Genomic DNA, 22661 nt, shown 5'->3' with positions numbered 1-22661 from the left:
CCGCGCCAGCCTCGCACCACCTCTCCAGGCGTTCGTCCCGGGCTCGGGGCGGCTCCTGCGTTCCGTCTGGCTCCACGGCGGCTGGCCCGATGGCGCCTCAGCGCAGGGGCGCACCCAAGGCGCACGAGGGCAGCGGGGCGACCGAGCGCCGGCGCCCGAGCAGGTACTGGGCAGTGCGGGAGGGCGGAAGCTCAGAGGCTGCAAGGGCCGAGAGGTGGGAGTGGCCCGAGCTGAGGGGAGGGGCGTCGTGTGGGCGGGGCCGTCGTGTGGGTGTGGCCTGTTGGGCGGGGCCTGAAGAATCCCGCCCCCCGCTGGCGACCACGTAACCAGCAGGGGCTAGAAGCCGGTGGCGGCGTGTCTAGGGGGTCCGGGCTGGAAGGGGGGCTCCCCGCCCGAAACCTTCCTGACTGCCCTACCCCAGTGGTTGTGTGCGGGCCTCCCGGAGTGGCCCCCTCCGAGGCCCCCATCACCCAGTCCCCCGTGTGTCCTCCAACATGAGGGCTCCCAGTTGGATGGCCCGAAGAATGAATAAGAGACCGTCTCATCATGTAGCCTTCCAGGGGATTTTGCTAAAGCTTTGAGAACCAGAGTGTATTTTAATCACTGCAGGACAAATCAGCGTGTTGTGATGCTTGCCCCAGGAGCCATGGACCTTGCTCCAAGACCTGAAGAAGCAGCCTCCTTCTGTTTTGGCAGCTTACCCCAAACAAGGGTGCTTATTTCGAGGAGACTCCAGGGAAGTCCCACCTCTAGATCTGGCCCAAGAGGCTGTTTCTTTCGCCCTTGTCCTCCTCTGCGCCTCCCCCTCCGTGCCGTCCCTCTGTCTTAGCAGTGTCCTTGCCTACAGTTCTGCCGCTGCAGGTCAAGGCTTCAGCCACCTTCTGCTGAGAAGGGCTGGCAGTCTCCCTGCCCGATCCAAATTCTCAGGGGAAAGAAATGATGGGCCTGTTGGGTCAGGTGTCCACTCCAGTCTAATCAGCTAGGCCAGGTGGGCTGGAGGTTGGATAGCAGTTCTAGGGATGGGGGTCTTTGAGGGTGAGCAGACGCCCCAGGCATCTATGATCCCTGTTTAAAATGATCATGTGTCCACCCAACATGGTCTGCCTGCCGTGCCCACCTTAGGACTTATTCAATTGGAATTATTAATATTTATATAGCCGTGCGAGGTGTTGAGAGACATAAAAATAGAAGGCAGCCTCCTGGCTTTTCCAAGATTAATTATGTACTTGAGGGAGCAAGGTTCACCTCCATGAAGGCATGCCCTGATCTCTTTCCTCATTTTCTGCCAGTCCTTCAAGCCCTGCAGCCACCAAATCTCCTAGACAACAGAGCGCACAGCTGCTCGGTTACACACAGGCACAAACATACATAATGTACAGACAGACATGTGCATGGATGGGTACATACTACATTAACACACAGAGAGACACATACATGCACACAGACATGCGTGCAGCTCCAGCACATGCAGTGTGAGCCACACAGTGACCCTGGGTTGTGTAGACAGCATCTTACTTGTGGATCATTTCTGTTGCACTTACATTCTCTCTCTGGCTGGCTTGCAGTTTTAATCAAGTGGGTTTGACTCACACCTAATTTAGTTCATGGTGTGTGTGTGTGTGTGCGCGCATGCATTCCCATGCTGAGGGCACAGGTGTGGGGTTGGAGCAGTCATTTCCAGATGCCGGCAATGTGAATAGTGACAGATTCTGGTAGGACTCCTGAAACAGGTTCTCCATGGGCAGCCCCTATTATTGTCTGCAAGGGGTGCAGTGAGCCCCGCCTGGTCTGATGGGGGGCGTGTCCCCCACCGCATCTTCCCACCTGGCAGGTGCCTCTGGATGGATTGAGAGCTCGGATGACAATTAGTGTACGGATAGCTTAAGGCTGTAAGCAGCAGTGGGCATGGCCTCTGCCTTCTCTACTCACGCAGTGCGTTTGGGTGATGGCAGTTGTGCTTTCTGTTCTCAGCCTGAAGAGTGTCCGGGCATCGCGGGAGCCATGGAGGAAGTGGCCGAGCGCCGCTCTCCTGGGGGCCAGTGCCACACTTGCTGCCCTCCTGCTCTGGGGCAGTCTGGGGGGTGATGACGGCGTCACTGAGGTCCTGGCTCACCGCAGCGAGGTCCTGCCTGGCAGGTTCATCGAGGTGCCCTGCTCTGAAGACTATGACAGCCACCGAAGGTTTGAAGGTACGTGGGCGGGGCGGTGGGGATGCAGGAAAGAGCAGCACGTGTGTCTCCAGTGCAGCGCATTTAACATGCACGTCTGCTGCTGCAGTGAGTTGGTGGGATCAGGTTGGAAGTGGTGGAAGATGTGGCAGGTGACTTTGCCCCTCCCCCAGGTTGGTTAGCCCACACCTGGGTCGGGAAGTGCAGGTGTTCAGGTTCTACACAGGGCAGGCCCTCTGGGCACTGCCACGGCTGTGGCTGGCTTTTCACTGAGGTGCCCCACGCAGCGGGCGCTGTCTGATGGAGGTGACGGTTTGTCTGGAGGATGTAACAGTTGGAAAGGGAGGAATGGGAAAGTTGAAACCAGAAAAGGCATCGGCTGTGGAGTGTCTTAGAGTTTTATCGCTGCAGAAAATGTTGCAACAATGAACGTCACTACGAGGCACGTGGTCGGGTGTGCCGTCCTGGCCCCCACAGGAGGAGGGCGTGGTCAGCAGCCTGGTTAGGGGCTGCCTGGTTTTGCCCAGAGAAGCCCAGAGGCGCAGCGTCTGCAGGCCCAGCGGCGTTCAGCACCCTGGAGAGCGCACACCCCTCTGAAGGGCTGGCGCCGAGGCCACGTGAGACCCCTCGCCCTCAGGCCATCTCTGGCTGCTGCATTTTCTGGCACGTTCCTTACTGCCTGGATGCTTTCTCAATTTGAAAAACCTAGCCTGAGCGACTGAGTTTTACAGGCAGAATTCAGTTTATTTTTTGATTCAGAGCAACGCTTTGAACTTGAACCAAGAAGAGGTTGCCAAGTCCTGCCACCAAGGGGCGCTGTTGTGCTGCTCAGGACTGGGTTTAACGGGAAGAATGCAGTTGGCTTGGCCCGGCCTCTCAGCGGCCAGGACTGGTCTGCGGTTGGATGCTCTGTCGTACGTAGGCAGCTTTTCCCGCTGAAGTCCCAGCGTTCAAGAAAATATTTTTCAGTGGTTAGAGGTGAAGAGAAGTTTCCTTCCTACCCATTTAATAATTTATTAATATTAAAAACAGTTGGAATGGGGGAGTTAGCGTTTAATGCATATGGGGTATCAGTTTGGGAAGATGGAAAACTCTGGAGATGGTGATGGTGATGGCTGCTCAACAGTGAGTGTGCTTAGAGCCACTGAGCTGTGCTCTTAAAAGTGGGTAAAGCGGTAAGTGTCGTGTTATGTGTGTTTTACCACAATAGAAAACGATAGCTGGAGTGTAGTTTGAAGCCTCTGGACTTCCCATCCTCAGCTCTGTCTTGGGGCATAGAAGCAAGAAAGGGCTCTTCTGCTGGAGGGGCTTCCGGTTGGCGCAGGGCTCCTATGAGGCTACTCCCTGCCCACCCAAAGGTGTGTGTCTGCATGTGATGTGTCACTGTGTGTTTGCGGAGTGCACACATGCATGTGCGCTGACACTCAACCGCTCACAGCTCACTTTTTCACCCAGATCATGCTCTTGGCCCTTATCCATGCTGAACACGCTGTGTTGCTGCTGGATTTTAAAATTTCAGAATTCCTGGGGTTCTGGTTCTTTTTTAAAAATTGATTATTTTTTAAAATAATTTTTCCTCATTGAGACTTAATTTTAATATCTATTTCTTTTTTTTTATTTTTAATGAGGAATATTGGGGAACTGTGTTTTTTCCAGGACCCATCAGCTCAATGTCAAGTCATTGCCTTCAACCTAGTTCTGGAGGGCGCAGCTCACTGGCCCATGTAGGAATCGAACCGGCAACCTTGGTGTTATGAGCACTGCACGCTAACCACTGAGCAAACCAGCCACCCACTGCTGGCTCAGCTAAAAATTGATTTCTAACCTAATTACATTGTAGCTAGAGATCCTGTGATATTGGTTCAGACTTTCTTTATGGCCTAATGTGTTTTTGTTAATGTCTCACGTGTACCTGAAAAATGTGTTTTCTAACATTGCATGCAGAGCTCTGTATACTTCTAATCCAAGCTCACGTGTGCAAACCCACTATTCCTTGTGGGTTTCGGTCCTTCCGTCCAGCGGTCACTGACAGACGTGTTAGAACCTGCACATGACCACACCTGCCGCTGCTCCTGGCTGGGCTTCCTGTGTGGGCTGTGTTATGTCCTTGACGTGATGGCATTGGGCACTCTCGGCCGCACCTGTATCTTCCTGGTGGAATTGTTCCTTTTATCATGAGCTTGCCCTCGTTTCCCCCCGACCTTCTTGTCCTATAGCTTGTTGGGGGTAGACGGCACTCTCAGACTTTTGGTTGTCATTGAGTTTGTCTTTACTGTCCACCTTTCTGTGTTGTCATGTTTAAGACATAACCCTTGTAAAAAGCATGTATCTGGCTTTGTGTTTTAACTTAAAAAAGACTCTCAGTAGGATTGTATTTACCCCACAGAAATGAGGCACCCATCGTGCAATGGCCCCCAAGTACCGTTTACTTTCCCACATGACACGGCCCAGAGAAGGCCCCCAAGCCAGTCCAGCACCCTCAGAGCCCATGTGGGACTGCGTCCCTCAGCACACACGCAGTGTGTGGCTCATGTGTTCCCAGGTACTCACTCTATCTCCAAGCACCAGGCTCACATTCCAGGCAGGAAGAGGGGCAGAGGGGTGGAAAGCTAACGGCCAGCCAGCCCCACATGACCCGAGAGTGCCTCAAGGCTCCATCTCACTGGCTAGGACGTGTCCCATGGCCCATCTAATGCAAGGAGCTAACTTGCCCTTCCTGCCAAACACAAGGAGCTTACTGAGCGCCTTGTCTCTGATGCTCTGCCCTGCCTGGCCCCATCCGCCCCACTGGGCTTGTCTGCCGCACCTGGCCCCGTCCACCCCACCTGGCCTACGCCCATCTGAGCCGCTGCAGGCCCCGCGCAGAGCGGCAGAGGGAGCCCAGGGTGGAGAGGTGGTGAGCACTTTGGTGGAAGGAGTCTTGGGACCTTGGGGTAGGACAGTGAGGAGAATTGCAAGCACAACTTTGGTCGTCCAGCAGGGACTTTCTGATGGGGGCTCTCAAGCTGGACCTGCAGTGGGTGGGGTGCCAGGAGCCTCCCAAGTGACGGCCTGGTACAGGCGCCCGCCCAGTGCCATGGTGATGTGTCCTGCGTGGGGCTCACGCGGACTGAAAAGTCAGCCTTGCTTATCTGACATCTGAAACTCAGATCTAGCTGGGGTCCGTATTTTATTTGCCAAATCGGGCGCCCCAAATGCTGTGGAAGGCAAGGCCCCATCCCACAAAACCCCGTTGTCCCTGGGGAGGGCCGCCCACGGATGAGTCTTCAACACACGCGCAGCCTTGTTGGGGTTCAGCCCGGGCTTCGCGTCTCATCCTTGCTCCTCTCTCTCCAGGCTGCTCCCCTACCAAGTGTGGCCGGGGCGTCACCGATGCTGTCATCACCAGGGACGAAGCCCGGCGGATTCGCAGGTGTGAGGCTTCTCTGAGCTTCTGTCCCAAATGAGCAGGAAACATGGGGCTGGGGGGTGGGAGGCAGAGAATTACCACTAAAAAGATGATTTGAAGAATTCATTTAGCACTACATAAGAATTTCCTTGTGTGCTTCCAAGGGCAAGGGTACATTTTTCTAATTTCCAGGAAGAAAGGTCATTGCCTTCCATGATGTGGTTGCTGACAGAATCTTCTAGAGGCCAGGCCTTCTCCAGGGGAAGGGGTTCTGACCATTCAGGAAATCAGCGGTGGGGGTTGCTGCCCCATCAGCTCCTGGGGGAGGCGCACTGGGCACCTATGTAGGCAGCATGGTCGCCCACAGCTGGGGGTCACTAGGTACTGTGTTTCCCCGAAAATAAGGCCTAACTGGAAAATAAGCCCTAGCATGATTTTTTCAGGATGACATCCCCTGAACATAAGCCCTAATGCATGTTTTGGAGCAAAAATTAACATAACCAGTCTTATTTTCGGGGAAACATGGTAATAGTTCCACCTCCAGAACTGGTTCCAGGACCGGTTGGGGATTAGCCTTTTGGCCCACTACCAGTGACTCACCTGGGCAGGAAGTCTTAGTCTTACCCAGACTTCCTTGTTCAGGTGTTAAAAACCAGATCTTAAAGCTTAGATTTTCCAACAAGCTGTTCAGACACAAAGTCTTTGGAGGTGAGCGTCATGAGGGAGGGTTGGCCTCTGGCCCTCAAGTTACCGCAGACACTGCCGACATCTGCCATGTGCCAGGCAGAGTCTCAAGGCAGAGGCTCCCCATTTCCAGACAGCATTGTGGGGCACGTTGAGCAGGCTCGATGGTGTCAGGGATTGACCCCCCCACCCCCTGGGCAGTTGCCAGGCACTGCAAAGCCTCTGTTCAAGACACTGGAAGCGCCTGCGTCTTCAGGATTGGGTGGTCTTGTCAGGTCCAGCTTGGCCTCCTGAGGTAGTGGTTCCAGAGACCGCCCCCAGCCTGTGGCAACCAGGACCCACAGGGAGCAGTTCAGCTATTCAGAGTGGCACTGGGTCTGGATACTAAAGACGGAGGTCTTTAGTTGGTCCTGAACTGTGTCGTGAGTTGTCAGCAAGGTGACAAAATGTTGCTGTTCACTCACTGAGCTTTGGAAGTTGGGTCTTGTGGTGTAGACACGGGCTTATAACACGAATATTAAACAGTCTGTTAACATTGCACCAATCATGTGATTGGTATTTGCCTAGATGTATCGTAGGTAAGACAATCACTAAATCTGACTTAAAATTATCTTCCCCACAGCATAGCGGAGAAGGGGCTCTCCCTGGGCGGATCTGATGGAGGGGTGAGTTGTACATAGTGTCTGCTTTAGTTTTCTTCTTACCCCTTTAACTTTGATATTCAGGCCCTCGGGTGTCCCCACCACAGGCGTGAACGGGCCCTGGGACCCTGCGGCACCAACCACAGCTGCTCCGAGGCTGTGAGAGTTCCCCTCTCCTGCAGGCGCATCACAGCCCCTGCTTCCGATCACATCTGCATTGCAGACCGCAGGGCAAGGGCAGGCTGGGGCAGGGGCGGGGCAGGCAGAGCGAGTGAGGGGGGTGACAGCCTGCAAACGGGAGGGGCTGTGGGAAACAGTGACCAGCATGCGTGGTGGAGCCTCCCCCTCCCCGCCAGAGGCCTCCAGGCCCCATGTGGGCACTGTCATCCACTGTGGGAGACGGCACAGTGTCCACACTGATGCATCCGCCGAGGACCTTTGAATGGTGCCTTATTGAGGAAAAGGGTCTTTGCAGATGTCATTAAGCTAAGGGTCTCGAGATGCGATCACCCTGGATTACCTGGATGGGCCCTGAGTCCAATGACAGGTGTCGTTGTAAGAGGAAGGAGAGGGAGATTTGAGATAGAAGAGGAGAAGACACAGAGAGGAGACAGAAGCCATGTGACGACAGGGGCAGAGATGCAGCCACCAGCCAGGGATGCCTGGGGCCACCAGAAGCCACAAGATCCAATGAAGGACCCTCCCGTGGGGCCTCTGGAGGGAGCGTGGCTCTGCAATGCCCTGATCTCGGACTTCTGGCCTCCAGAGTGTGAGAGGATGAATTCCTGTTGTTGTAAGCCCCTGGTTTGTGGCCGTTTGTTACAGCAGCTGCAGGAAACTGAGGCCCAGGGCAGCTCATCGCTTCCTGGGGGGCCTGTGGGCGTCCTGTCCTGTGAGCGCCTCCTGCTGGTTTGAGTTCCTGTGTGGTTTTCGGAACACGGATCTCCTCCCAGGTGTGGAGCTGTGGGAACATTTCTTCTCTGCGTAGCTTGGCGATCCCTGAATTATAGTCACCAGGTGGCCCTGAACCCGTCTACATGCTGAAGCTCCGAGGAAGATTAATTTACAGACTTTGCTGCAATTTGTAACAATTTCTGTGATTATCGACATCACTTTATTTTATTCTGCAAAGTCTTTTGAGTTCTGAAAATTAAGCTGCTCCTTTTATTTCAGTTTAGTTCAGTTCAGGGGGAAATTTTATTAAACACTATTTGTGTGTGGACTGAAGTTTACTCTTTGCTCAGCATTTACTCGGGAAGTTGTCGTGCAGCAAGCTGACCAGGTTTGATTCCTTTAAGCTCAGTTAATATTTTTAGAGCCCAGATTATGGTCTAATGAACCCCTGGGCTGGTCGCAGCACCGATGAGGAAAGGCACAATCGTTCCCCAGACTGGCTGCCACTTCCCCTCCCGGGCGTGGGGCAGCGTGGGCAGCAGTAAGAAAACACTTTGGTGATTCATTAAGAAGTTGTCACCCAGAAACACCACTCCATGGCGCTTGCCCAAGGGAATGCAAGTGTCTGGACAGACGTGCCCACCAGCTTGATTTCTGAGAGCCCCGGCCAGCTACAGGTGAATGGACGGACAAACAAACTGGGTCACCCAAACTGGGGTGCTCTCAACGACAACTGATAACAGATTATGCTGAGTGAAAAGAGCCAGCTCAAAATGGAGTGCATCCCTCACGATTCTACTTACCTAAAATTCTAGAAAATGTAAATCAGTCTATTATGGCAGAAAGCACATCAGGGCCTGGAGATGGGAGGAGTGGGTGGAGAGAGGCAGGAGGGGTGTCACACAGGGGTGCGAGGTAATTTAGGGGTGATAGATGTGTTTATTTCTTTGATGGTGATGGTGGTTCTTCTGGTGTATTCTGGTGTCAAAACTTACCGAACTGTACATTTCAACACAAGCAGATGGTTGCACATTGGTTTTATATCAACAAAGCTGCAGCGGGGGTGGGGGGAGACTCATGGTTCGCTGATGTATCTGGAGGGACGGTGTCTGGGCTGTTTTAGAATTAGGCAAGAGTTTCCTCTCTAGGCAGCAGAGACCAGGACCCGTCCTGCACAAACCCGGGTCCAACATTCTTAAACCCCAGCGGTGGTGCCGTCTCCCTGACTCAGGGTGTGTGTGGACAGACCTTGGTCTCCTGTGTTTCGCCAGCAGCTGGTAGCGCTCCTGTCACGGCCGTGCAGCCCTCACGCGCTGCTCTGCAAACATCTTTTGCAGGCGTCCATCTTGGACTTGCACTCGGGTGCCCTGTCTGTTGGGAAGCACTTTGTGAACCTGTACAGGTGAGAAGCCCGAAGGGCGGTGACCCCAGTGGTGTGACGTGAGCGTGTGGCTCTGTGTGTTCCCTAGCCGCGACGCCGCAGTGAGGCTCGTGGGTGTTGCATCCAAGAGGCTTCACGTTTTGAGTAAACTGCGACGTTTGCCGCAGGGACGAGGCCCAGCGAGGACCAGAAGGTGTGGCCTTTCTCAGAGGGCAGGATGCTTGTTCACCAAGCTTCAGGGAACAGTCTAGTCCTACATTGGGGCTTCTGGGGAGCTGGGACCTGCCGTAAGCCGAGGGACGGGGCCCAGGGGCAGCAGGGAGAGGTGGGAGGCAGGCGGGCTCCTGTGAGAGGCCAGGAGAAGCTTAAACTCTGCAGCCTTGGTAAACGTCACTGACCCTCATCCTACCAGGCAGTTCTGACCTCCCTCTCCCTCCCTCCCGTTTGTCACATAGTTATCGTTGTAGAAACAGGTCAGCTCCGACATACAGGACCTGCCGATTTTCAAGAACTTGCGGGTCAGCTGGAGGAAAGACTGAATTTGAAGGGAAAATTAATAAAATGTTACACTTGTAAATGCTCCTTACATTTTCACAGATACTTTGGGGATAAAATAGAAAACATTTTTTCAGAAGAGGACTTCCAGTTATACCGGTAAGGAGGAGACGGAGGCCAGCAGTGGAGGGCGGGAGGGACGGGGCTGCGTGCTGCCCTCTCCAGGCAGGGCCGACGTCCAGCCGCAGTGTCCTGCAAGGGCAGCTTGTGAGAGCGAAGCTAACTTAACATTCCATCCGGAAAGTCAGCAAGCTCGGCCCTCCTGGTTGTCGGTTTCCGTTACAATGACCACCCCTGAAGGTCTGGCACCAGGCTGCCCACAAAGGGCAGTTTATACAGACCCGGCTTCTGCTCATCAGACCTCACATTCTCTCTGACATTCAGCTGACAAAGCGCCACTGATTTTAAAAAAAACAAGAAGCAATTTGGTGATTTTGCCTCTGGCACCATCCAGAAAAAGCTGGATTCTGTGCCATAAGAGTCCCACAAAAGGATCCGGACGGAAATGGTCCTGGTGTTGGCGGGACCCTGCTCCTGGACGTACACTGACCAGCTCCCCAGCCTCGGTGGGGGTGCCCTTTGGCTGGTGACATGCACTTCAGAGGGTTAACCAGTGCTTTTTGGATTTCGGCACATGGTTTTAGGGCTTCACCACAGGCAGGCAGGGGCTGTTTCCAGGGGCACCACACTCTGCTGTGTCCCCCACCCCTGATGGTGTACAGTGTCGCCCTCAGTCCAGGGCGGGGTCCTCCAGGCCTCCCTACGCTGCACAGGAACGTGTGGGCCATGTGCAGAGGGCCTCTCCGCGCCCACCACGGCTCCTGTGTGTCCCCACGGACACTGCCCCGCTCCGGGCTTGGTGCTGTGCTCATTCCTACAAGGAACTGGTTCCCGGGTTTCTGGTCGTGTCCATCACATCCTGTCACACGTGTGTGGGTGCTGTGTGTGTGCCCGCCTTTCCACCTTCCTCCAGGCCATGTAGCCCTGTGTGGGCACAGTGCGACCCACGGAGAGTTCTCCTCCGAGGCTGTGCTGCTCCCAGTGACACGTGTCCTCTGCAGGGACGTGCGGCAGAGGGTCCAGCTGGCCATTGCCCAGGCCTTTGGGATCAGCGCGTCCTCGCTGTACCTGACGAAGCCCACGTTTTTCTCCCGCATCAACAGCACGGAAGCCCGGACGGCCCACGACGAGTACTGGCACGCCCACGTGGACAAGGTGAGGCTCTCGGCACGCTGGGCAGGGCCGCGGCACCTGGCACCCGACCGCGGCTGCCCCAGCTCGGCGCTGGCGGGGTTGGCAAGCATCTACGCAGCGTTCACATATTTAGGGCTGTAGGCGTCTTCCTGTCTGGCGTTTCGGGAGTGCCCTACGTCTGGGTCATGCGGGCCGGGAAATAAAACCTGTCTCGTGTGATGGTGGCAAGAAAACACCGGGACAGGCGCGTGAGGACAGGGAGCACCTGGCCAGCCGCCGTCCTTGGCTGCCTGTCCCACCCACAGCAGAGTCCTCTGAGCTGCAAGCTTCGCCACGTGTCCCCACCGCAGTGGCCGTGCTCGCGGCTGCGTCCCCTGGAGGCCCTCCCTCTCCCCACTTGGCACCTTTTCTCGGGCAGACCTCTGGCTGCCATTCTGCGGACCTCGCGGATTTCCCATTGTGCTGACACAGCCACACTGACCGGTGTTCTCCGTCAGTCTCGTTGGAGCCCTGTCAGCACAACCACTGACCGGCGTGGTGCCAGGGGCTTCAGGGAGATGTGCTGCGGGGGTTCTGAGGGCTGTGGGCAGTCACCCCCGCCACTACGGGGCGCTCGTGTGACCCAGGATATACCCATGTCTCTGGGCACAAGAACAACAGGAAGCAAAGTGGAAAAGAGAGAGACGGGAGCAGGTCTGACAGAAGCTGACAGATTGGCCTCACTCGGAAGTCAGCACCCGACCACCTGAGCTGGACAGGGACGGCCACACGTGGCTAGTGGCCGGGTCAGCGGAACTGCAGAACCCAATGTCTAGTAAAGGAAACTGAAGTGGCCACACGTGGCTAGTGGCGTGCCCGGGCCCGCGGGGCTCTGGGGCTGGGTCAGATTCAGGTTGGGAGCGCGGGGATGCCCAGCTCCGTGCCGAGAGGCGTCAGTTTCGTTTGTTGCCCTTCAGTGCGTTCAGGCATGACCCTGGTCCATGTGTGACTGAGTCCCGTCTGCCTCTGCCTCATGGCTCCAGAGGCCACTGCTCTGTTGGTCACCATTGCCCAGACCACAATTTCATTAGGGCACCAGGTGAGACCTTCGGTGAAAGACAGACGTAGACATTGCTGAGGAAGAGTCAAGGTTTTACAGCATTTAGGGGTTAGCGTTTAGCCTGCGCCGCCCCAGATGTGTGGGGACAGACAGGCCTGGCCAGCACAGGTGTGGGATGGAGCCCAAAGGAGTCCTTGTAGGAAGGAGGAGGAGCCGTCCACACTCCAGGCAGAAGCGGGTCAAGAGAGCAGCACTGAGCGTAACCTGGCCAGTTACCGGACCAGAGGTGAGGAAGAAACTGCAGGCAGAAAGAGTGAGTCAGCAGTGACAGGCTGAGCGGCCTCAGATGTCTGAGCCGTGCTGCAACCCAGGAGGCCAGGCAGCAATCCTCAGGACACAGGACAGTGTCCAGCCAAGGAGACGTCTTCAGGCACAAGGGGACTCAGGGAGCAGGCGTCTGTTCCTCGCCCAGGAAGTTATCTTGCCACCACCCACAGTCAGGAACAGATACGACCCCGGCCGAGCCCCACGGCCTTTACCACCCGTCACCCGCGCTGCGAAGACTGGCCTCTGACACCTCCTCCCCAGCTCGGTGGCTTTCATGTGGTTTCGGGGCTCCTTTGCAGTGCGTGGTGTGGGCGGGTAGGAGAGGGTCAGGCTCTGGCCCGCTCTGTAGCACCTGGTCTCACGTCCATGCAACTCACACAGGTGTTGATGGGCAGGCAGCTCACTGCTAGGGCGACTGGAGAAGCGCTGCTGGGCAGTTCGCAGGTCCCTGTCACTTTGGTGTTTATTTGGTGAACTGATGCCGGCAAGGGGCCCCGAGATGGGGGGTTGGTGGGGGTGTGGAGCCGAGCCCAGTATGGAGGCACAGTCCAGCCCCACAGGCGGCACGGCACAGCACAGTACCGAGTTCACGAGAAGATGACGTTGGGTCTCGTCACCGTGGCAGGCGTGCTGCCCCTCCCTGCTGGTCAGCCCATCTCCTGTCAGGAGGGACTGTTGTCATGGTGACAGGGGAGTGATAGCCAGTTAGGGGCAAAGGGGCTTTTGGACCTCTTGAGCCTTGATCAAATGTGTCACATGACAGTCGTCCGGGTCTTCTGTGGCCCACGTCCCTGCTGCCTACCTACAGGTGTCAGTAAAACCATCGAACAGTCTAGATGTCTAACCCAGCAGCTCCGAGGTGGGCGTTTGGGACCGCAATAGGATGGGGATGGGGAACTTCGGACGTTTGGTCCTCGGAACCTCGTGATTCCCCGTCTCGTACCCAGACGTGCTCACTGAGGAGTTCATCAGGCTGGAAAGTGTATGATCAGGACTCCTGGACATCACACTCCACCGTGGTCTCAGTGTGAAAAAGCACGTCACTAACATCTTTTGTTAACCAGACGCTGGCTTGTGCGAGTGCACTCTGTGACCCTGGGGAAGGAAACACCTCTGCCTGTCACTCACCATCGAGTCCTCTTCAGTCTAACGGAGGATTTAAACCAAACATTCCAAGTCTCGTGTTGCAAACCATGTCCCCATGTGGCACCCCGGCCTCCCTGCAGAGCCTGCACAGGCACTGCTGACATTCCAGGAGCGTGTCCTGCGGTTTCTGCCACGGCAAGAGGTTCTCAGGAAACGAGTGACGGCCGTCCCTGTTGACGTTCCTTTGCCCGGGTCCAGGGGTCGAGCGGCAGAGGGTCCACACTCAGACCTCATGCCCGTCCTCTGCTCTGACCGCTCACACTTTCCCAAAAGAACGTCCACGCGAAGAGGGCCTGACACAAAAGCACAGATGCCAGGGATCCACTGATGGGAGGTCCCTGGAGCAATTGGGTCACTGAGACAGACGGTGGGCGCCCAGGGCGGGGGACGGGGATGGGTCAGTGTTCAGTGGGGATGGAGGTCAGTTTGGGAAGGTGAGAGGGTCTGGAGGTGATGGGGTGACGGCCGCACCACCGTGTGAGTGCACTGAATGCCGCTGAGCTGTGCGCTCGAACGGGGTGAAAGTGTAAACTGCACGGATGCGTATTTCCCACAATTGAAACAAAAGCTGGGGTTGCCCTTGTGGGTTAGTGGGCGTGGCACCGTCCAGGAGGCACCACAGCGTGGACTTGTCGCCATGGGTCCCGCCCGTGCTGCCTGGGCCTGGGGCTGCGCCGGAGTCCCCAGCAGCAGGTGACAGTGGGTGCAGGGAGGTCGCCATGAGGCTGGGGAGGCGGAGCGGCAGGGCTCATGGCGCCCACAGTGTAGGGCAGACGCGTGTGTGGGCTCCTGCTGCACAAGCCCCGAGCTCGAGTGCTGACGCCCCTTCGCTCCCAGGTGACCTACGGCTCTTTTGACTACACCTCGCTGCTGTACCTGTCTGACTACCTGGACGACTTCGGCGGCGGGCGCTTCGTGTTCATGGAGGAGGGCGCCAACAAGACGGTGGAGCCCAGAGCCGGTAGGGCGCACCGCAGGTTCCGGGGAGGGGGTTGCATTCATGGAGGCCCCTGTGTGTCAGCCACCCAGCATTCGCTTGGATCCAGACACTGGCCCGAGACACCCAGGGGCCCACTGGTCAGAGGGTGAGGTGGGCATGTCCTCGGTCACTGCTGTCACAGAGCCTGCCCCGCCCCAGGTGTGCGGGTGGCTCCTGCCCAAGGGAACTGGGCAGCTTAAGGTGACTTAATGCCCCTGACCTAACAATACTGGTGATGGCACTGAGCCCTGGGACCAGCTTCCCTGGACCTGGTGGTCCCGGACCCCTGCTGTCCCCAGCACAGCATGGTCATGCTGCCCAGAGCTCTGGAGCCTGTGGGAATGCGAGCCCAAGTGGGGCGGGGACAGCAGGGCCCCAGGGCCTGAGGCGCATTAAGCCCAGGAAACGCTCGAGTAGAAGTTTGTTTCATGGAAGGCCCACCCTAAAGCACAGTTATCGTGTGCTGCCCACTGGGGACCCAGGGCAACAAACACTCCTGTCTCGCAGAGCTGGGCGCTGAGGGCTGGACCTTCCTGTGGACCCTGCAGGGTTCAGACAGCCCAGGCGGTGCCCCCAGGGACATTTGTTTCAAGTTGACGTCTTGTGGGTTCCAACAATTTAATGGACCAGAGAAGCTTCTGGTGCTGAGGCCTGATGTCCTATGTCACATGCTTTCGGGAGGCATCCAGGGACCCTTGTCCAAGAGGAGAAACACACGTAGGGTTCAAAACTGAGATGCTTTCATAGTTTTGGTTACTTAGCTGCCAAGCAAAAACCCGCATTGAGGACGCCCAGTTAGTTGTTACTGAAGAGAATGCAGAGCCAGGAAGCACATTTCTCTGAGACAACGTGGGTGGGGGCAGCTCATTAACTGAGCACAGTTGATGTATGTGTCCTGGGTCTGTGTGCCCTTCACCCTGTCACGTGAGTCACCAGTGCTGGCCGGCTGCTAGGAGGTGGGCTTGGGGTGGGCACGTGGCTTGTGAAGAGGGCACAGGGCTCGCGGGCACCCTCATCCCTGAGTCGCCACCCCCCACAACGAGCTCAGTGCCCCCTGCAACCTCGTGCTGCCTCCTCCATCTCTGTCCGCCTGGTTTGTGGTTTGTCACACACGTGGTTTGTCCCTCTCCTCCTCTCCCAGGCCGGGTGTCCTTCTTCACCTCGGGGTCCGAGAACCTGCACCGCGTGGAGAAGGTCCACTGGGGCACACGCTATGCCGTCACCATCGCCTTCTCCTGCAACCCCGACCACGGCATCGCAGACCCAGCCTTCACGTAGCCTGGCTGCAGGCCCCGCCCTCTGGCCCGCCCCTTTGAACAAGGTGCCTTAGGAATCACCGGGATTTCGATTTGCTAATGTTTTGATCGTTTTTCATCTGTGAGTAAATGAAGGGAACCAGCTTTTCATCTCCCAGGTGCCTGCGTGTTTACTCTGGGGTGCTGGTTACATGGGGCCAGAAGCTGGATACTCAGGAAGCAGAAGCAGCAACCATGACACCTGTGGAGAAGGTGCCCGTGAGCAGGTGGCTCTGGGGACCGACGCCCCACACCCAAGGACCTCAGACACCAGCGATGGGGGTTTCTTCCAGAAACCAAGCCCCACTCACCACCTGGCAGGTGCCCCGGGCAGCCCTCTGTGCTGACAAGTACAGTGGGGGCAGCAAGGTTTATTCCCCAAACTGAGTGTGTAATCAGGAGACAGAGCAGTGACACAGATGAAACAGAAATAGCAGATTGAGGCCAAGAAACTAAACATCAATTAAACTTCAGGCCCAGGCCCCTGGCAGCCAGGGGCAACACAGAACATTGTCACTTGCTCGTCGAATCCCATTTTGGGGTCTTTGGACCAATGCTAGAGTTTCTTACCTTGATTTAGGGCCCATTGCCAGCCCTGAACTCCCTTTGCACCCCAACCACCCCCAGGAAGGGCTCCCGCAGCCTCCCAGAGTCCCTAGGATTGTTCCTAAGCCGGCCTGCCTGTGACCTCCCCCGCCAGCCAGCAGATGTGCCCCCCAGAGTGCAGGGGGTGTCTGTGGCTAGGTGACCCGGTCAGGGGCCTGAGCTCATCCCCAGTAGATCTCAAGGCCCCCCCTTGACCTTCCTTCCATCTCAACACCTTTGATTCCAAGCAGATCCCAATGTGGCTGGGAGTGCAGGGTTCCCCCATTCCTGAGAATGCCGCTGGCTGCACAGGGCACCTCTCCCAGCCTGCAGTGTGGGGGTCATGGCTACCACCCCCCTCCCCATGGACATGCCAGGCGGGGTCTTGGGATCTTGCTGTGGTCACACAGCTGGCCTGGTACCCAGCTCGAGCTCCCTGCCCCCGCTGGCCATCCTGGGTTGTCCAGCCCCTGGATAAAGCACAGAGAGCTGGGGAGGGGGTTCAAGACGGCCCCATTCCTGGAGAACTCCAGTAGGCAGAGAGGAAGAGGAGGGGGGAGAGCGGAGGGGAGGAGGGAGAGGAGAGGAGGGGAGGAAGAGGGGAGGAGGGTGGCCCCCTTCCAGAGTCTCCACACACCTAGGGTGGGTTCCTGGACCCAGACTTCATCCCAAGGAGAAAGTGGCCACATGTTTATATCTCCTGCCCTCCCCACCCACGCCTGCACAGCCAAGACACCCCCCTTACCTGTGAGGGCTGCAGGAATGAGGGGGACAGACATGAGGTGGGGGGACACCGTGGGCCATCCTCTGTGTACCAGTCTCCATGAGGCCACGGCAGGGTGGGGGTGGGGTTGGCTCAGACAAGCCTGTTCGGGGGGGGCTTTGACACGCCCCCCCCCAGATAGGAGCCCAGACCCCTCAGCCCAAGTCAGGACCACCAAGAGACCCCAGCTGGCGCCCCAACACTGCTGTCAGCTCAGCCCTCTTCCCACCCTCATCTCGCTCCTTCAGCACCTCCCTCACCCCTAAAATCACCCACCCCAAGAACCACCTCCCAGCCAGGTCTTGGGACTGGCACTGCAGTGGGGCACATTTTTTCCATCTCAGCTCTGCCTAGCAGCCATGCCCTGGGAGGAGGGGCAGGAGGGGGAGGGAGCAGCATGAAGGAGGGGGAGGGTATGGGGTTTGAGGCGGTCAAGGGCAGAAACAAGTGCCCTTCTTCCCTCCCCAGTCAGGCCCCCACTGGGCCCCAGGGAGGGCTTGGCCCAGGGCAGCGGCCAGCGAGACGGGCAACGCCCTTGTATTTGTCGGCATTTCACACTGACACATAGTTTTGGGGTGAGACACGGGCTCTGGACTTTCAATCATGCTACAGGGGCCTGAACCCACAAAGGGTGAGGGTGGCAGGACCCACTGGGCTGGGGGGCGCTCCCCACCCGACCCCTTCCTGCAGGTGCCCTGTGGCCTGGGTGACCTCTCCAAGCCTCGCCCTCAGCTTTGAAACAGGAATAAGAACATAATGAATGATGACCCAGTGTCGTGCTTGCCTAGGGGCCGCCTTGGGGACGAGGAAATAGAAAATAGGGACATGGAGGGAGGGCAGGGAGGGCCTGAGCTCTAGACCAGACCCCCCAGGCCACCGGCCACCCCTGTCTGAGCCCATTTACCATCCCGCCCACCCAGCCTCACTCCATGCTCCAGGGCTGGGGAAGGTGGCAGGGCAGAGCAGTCCAGCCTACAGGCCTGCCCCGGGCAGCTGTGGGGCTGGCCTGGTCTCAGGAGCACTGGCCACCGTCCCTGGCATGGGGCTGGACACTTGGCTGGTGTGGAAAAGGCTGGAGTCTGGAGCTCCTGGCTGTCGGCCATTGGCAGCCTGGCTTCCTGCTCGGAAGTGTCATCTGTCTGGAATTCCAATGGAAAAACCTGCCTCTGTGCGTGGCGTGGGGCTCCTGGATTCCCAGTTTGGTGGTTTGTAGGTGCACGGGATGGGGGGAGGGGGCCCTGGCTAGACTCTGGCCGCCTGCCTCCCCCTGACACGGGAATGGGGGCTCCCACCTCCTACTGCAGGCTGAGCTCACCTCTTTCTCGCGCCTGGTGGGGGTGTGAGGAAGGTGCCTGACCGCTTGGGGGTAAGCTCCTGCGAGCTTTCTGGGGTGGGGGAGCCCCAGTGTCCTGCCCTCCACAGCGGCCCTCCAGGCGACCTGGGTCAGGACTGCTTGTCCACTGGGCGTGCACAGCTGTGGACTCAGGTAAGAGTTCAGGTCTCTGCACACAGCTCAGGCCACCCTCCGGGCAGAGCCGCATTTCACGGCACAAGGAGTGTCACAGTGGTCACCCACCCCACGGAAGCTCCATGTGGAGTGAGGACAGTCTTAGGCAGAGCCCCAGGGCAAGCAGCAGTGGGAGCAGTTCATTTCCCAAGAATGATTTCCTGAAAATATTCCATGTAAAGGGAACTGGGGGAGGGGTGTGTGTGGGTATTTCTTTGTTGACACAACTGACACAAAGGGCAGCAGCCCTGGGTGCAGCCTGGTGACACATATTCTGGAGTCCTCGGGCAGCAAGCTGGGCTCTGCTGCCCCCCTGCTGGGGACCCACAGACTCACACAGGCTACGCCCGCTCCTGGGTCCTGTGGCCCGGCCTGGAGGGCGTGGTGTCCACCTCCACTGCTCTGCAGTGGTCAGCAGCCAAACCCAGCAAGACTGACCGGCCTGCGGGGCAGGAATGTGCCCTGCGACTGCTAAAATCATCACCGGCCACCAGGCTCTCATCCTGGACGACTCCTGGGACGGAAACTTCAGGTTTAGCTGTGAATTCCTGGCTTCTGGGCTCTTCCCCACCTTCCATTTCTACCACCTCCAGGAAGACAAAATAGGAAAAGGCAGCATGTCCCTAGCCGAGGGGCACAGTCTGTCTGCCCATTCCCTGCTGGTGCCAGCACCCCACTGTCCTGTTCCCAGGGGCCCACAGCCCAACCCAACACCATCCAGCTCCCTGGTTTTGCTCTGGGAGCTGAGCTGGGGAAGGGCTGGAGGGATGGGGCAGGGGGAAGGGCCCAGGCCTGGCACTTGGCCCCTCTCCTGATGCAGCTGGGCACCCAGTCCTGGCCAGTCCCGGTCCTGCTTCTCTGCTGCCCGCGGTCTTCCTGAGGAGCTCCCTGCCCCCACCCAGCAGGGGCCACTGTCACCATTCACCCAGCTACAAGGGAGTCACGGACCAAAGTCCAAATTTATGAAACAATGGAGCAGAGTCAGCCTTTCAGATGTGTGTCCCGCTGCTTACAGCAGCCACGTCTGTGGCCGGGATGCAGGGGGCAGCCCGGCCAGCCATCCTCCTGCCTCTTTGGATCCCTGTCCTTGTGACATGGGACAATGTTGACATTTCCAAGCATCTCTGTGAAGCTTTCATAAACACATGCACACATGCACACACACCAGAGCTATACATGCATTCACACACACACACACACACACGTTTTAAATAACCCTTGGGATAACATTATAGTTTTGCATTGTTTTCCCTCATTTACCAATATCCTCAGATCTATCCCATTAACGGCCTTTCAGCATGCAGCCATTCTTGTTCTCAAACGAAGTCCTGTGTCGCATGACGTTATACTCTATCTGACATTCCGTGGTGTCTCCTACTTTTAAAGTAATGCTGAAGGTAAGTCTGTACATAACTCTATCCACATCGGACTTTTTGATTCAGGACAAAACCCTACAAGTGGGGGTGCTGGCCAAGAGTTGCATGTTTACGTGCCTCTGCATAGGAGATGCCAGCTTTGTGCTTGAGGAGGTTGCTGTTGTCTTCTGCATCGGAATTTTAAATGGCTTATGTCGCCAAATGTTAGCAGTCTCTTCCTTGAGGGATCCGGGCTGTAGGTCATGTTTCAGAGCCTTCTCATGCCTTATGTTAGAAACATATTCACTGTGCTTTCTTTTCACTCTTGTGATTTCATGAGTCACATTTACATATAAAATTCCACCTGGATTTCACTCTGCTTGGAGACTCCCTGGGGCAGTGCCTTTCCATCCAGCCCAGACACCTGGTTCTGTTGCCCAGCAGGCTTGTTTCTGAGCCCAAGCTCAGGGGACGTTTGACCACCTCAGAGAAGCCATGCTGGCGCCTCCATCCTGACTACGGTCATCACTGTTTTTGTAGGTGAACTGCAGGATTTTACCCCTCCTCTCCCCCAACCCTGTGGCCCCAGAGCACAGGCACTTTGAGGGAGGGCTGGACAGAGACCCCCCACCAAGGTGGGAGTGGCAAGTGGAGGGGTCAGTAGAGCCCAAGGAAACCTGTCCTGGAAGCTTCCAGAGACCCAGGAGCCAAAAGCACCCATGATGGATGGCACAGGGTCCCGAGGCCAGGGCCGTGGCGCTTCACGAGCAGGACGCGCGGCCGCCCGTGGGCTCATCCAGGCCTCCGTGTGTTGCTTCTCCATTGGCAGGACCTGGTGTTGGTGAACACTTAAATGCCGAGAAACCTCATCCATCACCCTGGTCTCATTCTGCCTCCATCCATCAGACAGCAGATGGCCCTCCGCTCTCTGCTGCTGACCCCACTGCCCTGGAGGCCGGGGCTGGAGCCAGACAAGGTCCTCTCAGCTCATGGTATCCAGTGCTGTGGCTGCCTCTCCCCTTCCCCCTTCCCTCCCCTCCCCTCTCCTCCCCTGCCTTCTCCCTTTTCACACACCTGCACTAGGCCCCAATGCCCAGGAGGGGGGTCACCCTTAGTGAGGCCTCCAGGCTTGTGAGAAGGGAAGGACCTGGTCAGTGTCGTCCCAGGGACAGGGATGGGGGTGGTCAGTGTCGTCCCAGGGACAGGATGGGGGTGGTCAGTGCCGTCCCAGGGACAGGGATGGGGGTGGTCAGTGCCGTCCCAGGAACAGGGATGGGGGTGGTCAGTGCCTTCTCAGCCTCAGAGGGCTGTGCCGGTCTGGTGAGGGCTCTTCAAGGGCACGCTTCCCGCAGGAAGGCCAGTGGGGCGGGGGGAGGGGACGGGGGGGGGCGCATCACAGGGTGAGGGGCCTAGTGCTTCCCCTCCCTAGCCTGCAGGCAGCTCTGTCCTGGCACCAACCTCAGCCAGCCTGAGGAAGGCCCACAGTCCCCAGACTTGTAGACGTGTGACTGAGACGGTCGCTGTCACAAAGTTTACCCAGAACAGCTGCTCCTTTATTATAAGGGGGAGGAGGTGGACCAGGAACTGCACACACTGCAGGGGGTAGGGGTGCGGGGGGGGGGCAGGCAGCCCCAGGCTGCCCCTGCAGGGCATAGACGCCACCCTCCCACTGAGGGGTCTCCCAGACACGTCCACACGGACACACATGCTCACAGCAGCTCCGTCCGTATCAGGGACGAGGTGGGAGCAGCTCAGATGCCCATAACCCATGTGCTCACAGGACAGTGAGTGTCCAGCTATGGAAAGGAATCATGGGCTGGCCCACGCCACCACGTGGATGGACATCCAGTCAGCTGACTTCAAGCAAAGCAGGCAGTTCCCGTAACGTGGAGAGCGGCCTCATCTGCTCAGCTGAAGGGTTTAAGAGCAAAACCAGGTTTCCCAGATGCCTCAGTAAAGCTGTCACTGTCTGCCGTGCTGAGACGGAGTTCAGTTCGTCCACCTGAGGCCCTCTACCGTCCAGCCCGCCCTGCTCCGGCCCCTTCAGCTCAGCTCCTGCCAGCCCAGACCTCCCTTCCTCCTGTGCCAGCCCCTCAGCAGCCTCAAAGCCCGAGGGACAGAGAGGGGCTCTGCTGGGGGCAGGACCCAGCCTGGCTACTGCGGGGAGGGAGGCTGGTGAGGCCAGAGGGCTGGGCACTGTGCCTGTCGGGCCAAAGACTGAGGGTCTTAAGTGAGACCAGGCCTCCACAGGTGCCTTCCTGGCCTTGACAGAGTGGCTCTGGGTGCAGGGGTGGGGGGAGGGGGCTGTGGGCAGTGGAACCTGCGGGGTGTCCACGTGGCTGAGTGTGAGTGTACACGAGTGTACACTGCCCCTGGGACAGTGCATTGGGGTGGAACCCACCAGGGTTAGGAGGAACCTTGGGAAGATACTGGCACCATCCGGGCTAAGATGGGGGAGGGGAGGTGTGTGAGTGCTGCCCTGCCCCCGCCCATCTCAGACTGGGTGCCCCACCTGCCCCTCCTGCTCCTACACCTCCCCTGCTGTTCCCTCTGCCTGCTGCACGCTTGCTCATTCCCCCAGATGGGCAGGGCCGGCCTGTGTGGGCTCTCTGTGGGCAAAGCCAGTGGCCTCAGCGTCCCCAGGAGGCACCAGATGAACCCACAGGCCTGAGGAGGCAGAAGCAGGTGAGTTGCAAATGGGAGAGTTCCCCCTCCTGGTTTCAGTGTGGGTGCTGTGTCCCTGCCGTGGAGTGACTCCCG

At 57.6% G+C, this 22661-nt stretch overlaps 1 protein-coding gene across 3 annotated transcripts; it reads left to right on the top strand.

Moving 5' to 3' along the window:
- Positions 1-30: 30 nt before the first annotated feature.
- OGFOD3 (2-oxoglutarate and iron dependent oxygenase domain containing 3) lies at positions 31-15804 on the top strand. 3 transcript variants are annotated; one of them, XM_074320990.1, is made up of 10 exons: positions 31-163; positions 1972-2189; positions 4555-4710; positions 5505-5580; positions 6863-6905; positions 9113-9177; positions 9754-9810; positions 10875-10926; positions 14255-14378; positions 15538-15804. In XM_074320990.1, the coding sequence occupies exons 1-10, from the start codon at positions 90-92 to the stop codon at positions 15672-15674; spliced, it is 1002 nt and encodes a 333-aa protein (XP_074177091.1). In that variant the 5' UTR covers positions 31-89; the 3' UTR covers positions 15675-15804. The 3 variants fall into 3 exon arrangements, with proteins under 3 accessions (XP_074177091.1, XP_074177090.1, XP_019591174.2); XM_074320989.1 differs by having other exon boundaries at positions 10773-10926; XM_019735615.2 differs by lacking the exon at positions 4555-4710 and having other exon boundaries at positions 10773-10926.
- Positions 15805-22661: the final 6857 nt, after the last annotated feature.

This window comes from Rhinolophus sinicus, linkage group LG15 (genome assembly GCF_036562045.2).
Source record: "Rhinolophus sinicus isolate RSC01 linkage group LG15, ASM3656204v1, whole genome shotgun sequence".
In the NCBI taxonomy this organism is placed as follows: Eukaryota; Metazoa; Chordata; class Mammalia; order Chiroptera; family Rhinolophidae; genus Rhinolophus; species Rhinolophus sinicus.
Note: the sequence above shows the minus strand (reverse complement) of the source record. Positions and strands in the feature narration are given on the sequence as shown.

Coding starts and splice junctions, on each gene's coding strand:
- OGFOD3 (XM_074320989.1), top strand. CDS start 90: ATGGCGCCTCAGCGCAGGGGCGCACCCAAGGCGCACGAGGGCAGCGGG. Junction 9,811..10,772: donor GAGGACTTCCAGTTATACCG/GTAAGGAGGAGA, acceptor TGTCCTCTGCAG/GGACGTGCGGCAGAGGGTCC. Junction 10,927..14,254: donor GGCACGCCCACGTGGACAAG/GTGAGGCTCTCG, acceptor CTTCGCTCCCAG/GTGACCTACGGCTCTTTTGA.